Source organism: Carettochelys insculpta, chromosome 2, assembly GCF_033958435.1.
Source record: "Carettochelys insculpta isolate YL-2023 chromosome 2, ASM3395843v1, whole genome shotgun sequence".
Classification (NCBI taxonomy): domain Eukaryota; kingdom Metazoa; phylum Chordata; order Testudines; family Carettochelyidae; genus Carettochelys; species Carettochelys insculpta.
The window spans coordinates 76317978-76321058 of record NC_134138.1 but is presented as its reverse complement, the minus strand read 5'-3'; the positions used below and the strand labels follow the sequence as shown (position 1 = coordinate 76321058).

Below are 3081 nucleotides of genomic sequence, written 5' to 3'. Positions count from 1 at the left end.
TAATCACAAGAACGCCCCTGTCCTGGGAACGGCCCTTCTGCGCCCGGGCTGCTGAGAGCGGGAAGCCAGCGGGGAGAGCGGCGCGCCTGCAGGCGGCTGCGGAGCTGTCCAGCATTTCAGCGCATCCCGGGCTCCGAGGTAAGGGAGAGGCGCTCCGGAGCAGACCCCCGGTGGCAGGCGTGTGGGTCAGATGCGGGGGAGGGAGAAGGGAGCCGGAGGGTCCCGTCAGCTGCCAGACCCCGGAGGTCTGTGCGCCGCGTTGTCTCCGAGAAAACGCGCGTGGGAACTCGCGGGCATTGCGCTTAGCCAAGACTTGGGCTAGCGCAGCGGATGGGCGAGAAGCAGCCCACGCCCAGAGGGGCAGCCCGGCATAGGGGAGGTGTCCGGGCTGTCAGGGAGGTAGGTCCACGTGGGGACGCCCGAACTGAGGTGTGTGTTTTCTGTTAGCCCCGCAAGGAGCTGTGGTGGAGAGTGATGGGCAAGCAGCCGAGATGACCGCAGACCTGTCTAGGGCAGGGCCAGAAGTCAAGGTCTAAAGCCAAGCCGAGGAAGCAGCCAACAGATTCAGCCTGTGCAGGCTCCGGCCAGGAGATCACAACAGGGATGGGGGTCCAGTGACATCCCTGGGTCGGGCTAGCTGGGTCGGAGCGCAAGTCATTCCCTTGGAGGAGGCACAACTGGTTTCCATCCCCGCGGTCCATGGCTAATTTCTCCTGGCACGCTGATCCCAACATATCCTGTGCACTTTGCATGGGCAGAGAGACCCCCTGGCCCAACGCCTCTGCCCCACAGCTGCTCCCTGACTTCTACCTGGCCGTGCCCATCATCTACTCCCTCATCTGCGCCGTGGGGCTGACGGGCAACACGGCTGTCATCTATGTCATCCTGCGGGCTCCCAAGATGAAGACGGTCACCAACCTGTTCATCCTCAACTTGGCTGTTGCGGATGAGCTCTTCACCCTGGTGCTGCCCATCAACATCGCTGATCACCTGCTGCACCAGTGGCCCTTTGGCGAGTTCATGTGCAAGCTGATCATCTCCATTGACCAGTATAACATCTTCTCCAGCATCTACTTCCTCACTGTCATGAGCATCGATCGCTACCTGGTAGTAGTGGCCACTCTGGGGTCTAGGAAGGTGTCATACCGCACATACCGGGCTGCCAAAGTGGCCAGCCTGGGCATCTGGGCTTTGGTCTCCCTTATCATCTCACCCTTTGCTGTGTTTGCCAAGCTCCACCAGGAGCAGGGGCGTTCCCAGTGTGTCTTTGTCTTCCCCAGCCCAGAGAGCTTCTGGTGGAAAGTCAGCCGTCTCTACACTCTCCTCCTGGGCTTTGCCATCCCTGTCTCCACCATCTGCATCCTCTACACTGCTCTGCTGGCCAAGCTACGGCGTGTGCACCTTCACAACCAAGCCAAAGCCTTGGACAAAGCCAAAAAGAAAGTGACACTGATGGTGCTGGTCATCCTGGCTGTGTGCCTTTTCTGCTGGACCCCCTACCACCTCAGCACAGTGGTGGCCCTCACCATGGACCTCCCACAGAGCCACCTCATCATCAGCCTCTCCTACTTCATCACCAGCCTCAGCTATGCCAACAGCTGTCTTAACCCATTCTTGTACGCCTGCCTGGATGAGAATTTCCGGAAGAGCTTTCACAAGCTGGTGGCGTGCAGGGCAGTCCCCTAGTGTCCCCAGCTGTGGCTGTGCTCCTTGTTACTTTCTAAGGGGAAAAGTGCATCCCAGGAGACAACACTCAGGCACTGCTCCTTGATTAAGCTTTACTTGTGAAATCAAAACACAGGGGGAGGCCAGTTCCTTTCTGTTTGTCTTGCAACATTCATATGGGTGGAATGGGGCTTTCTTAATCCACACTGCACACTTGGCTAGGCCATGCCTTGGCCTATTCTTGCTCAACCCCTTCATGTTTGTTCCTTCAGTAGGATACTCCAGATTCCTGGGGATTGTAGGTTATGAAGCAGGAGCAAAATCCCCCATTTTACAAAATTATAGAGTGAAGTATTTTGAGAACTACATATTTCTGGTGATGTGTAAGGCCAGATAAAGATATTTTACTGGGTCCCTTGATTAATGAATCTTAAACCTGCTGCTTTTATATATGCGCTATTTCCCTGGTAGCTCAGCTTCACTCCCTCACTCCATTCTAAATAAATAGCATATAATTAAAAGAGCCTATGCTTTCATAGAAGCATGATATTCCCCTACCCCTCAGATTTGATTAACTTTTTCAGTCAGAATAAGGACTTCTATTTTAGTCCAAAAGCAGCAGAAATAATGTAAAGCTCAGTATAAACCCACAGAGACTACCAGGTATAAATCTCCTTCTCTATATGTGAGTGATTGTTAAAATTGTTTTGTACGGAATACTAGCCTCCTGGATAAAAGCTCACCTGACCTTTCTGAACGCATGTTTAAAAGAAATTACTATATGGCTTCGTATCTTGTAGATTAGGCTATAATTCAACTTTAAGAACTTTTGAAAGATGGATCTCTGACAGAAAAGGACAGAGGGAAAACATAAATAGAACAGTCAAGTTTACTTCCATTTATATGAAACCTCCATATGCCTATTAAAGTCCCCTGAAATCTCCTGCCTTCTATGAAGACAGCAAAGAGCCCTTGCACTGGCTTTAAGAAAGAAGAAAAGAGTATGTAGAAATAAAGTTGTGTGTTTGGAGCCACCTTCTGTTGGAACTGGCATTTTCAGCCCAGCAATCTATTCCATAATATGAAGTTCTCAGTTCTTGTTGGTACCAGAATATATGGTTAGTTTTGTGCGCAACTTCTCAAAAACATTCAAGACCTTTTAGTTTTTATCTACTTTAGGATCGAATGTTATTTCACTATAAGCCATCATTCCAGAATTAATTTTTTAAAAGAAAAAAAACCTACTTTTATCTCCACATGTTAGCTTAATACTTCTTTCAAATTAAAAAACTAACTTACCGTTCACTGTTTTGCTTTAAAAAATCCTCTCACTGTTAAGTAGGACAATGAGAATAAAACAACGAATTTGGCTTTTTTCATTTTCACCATTGCTCACACATCAAAACAACTCAGGGG

The 3081-nt window shown here is 49.9% G+C and overlaps 1 protein-coding gene across 1 annotated transcript; it reads left to right on the top strand.

Moving 5' to 3' along the window:
- The first annotated feature begins 699 nt into the window (after positions 1-699).
- On the top strand, positions 700-1686 carry NPBWR1 (neuropeptides B and W receptor 1). The gene has a single exon (XM_074985796.1). It carries the CDS (start codon positions 700-702, stop codon positions 1684-1686), a length of 987 nt encoding a protein of 328 aa, XP_074841897.1.
- The last annotated feature ends 1395 nt before the right edge of the window (positions 1687-3081 follow it).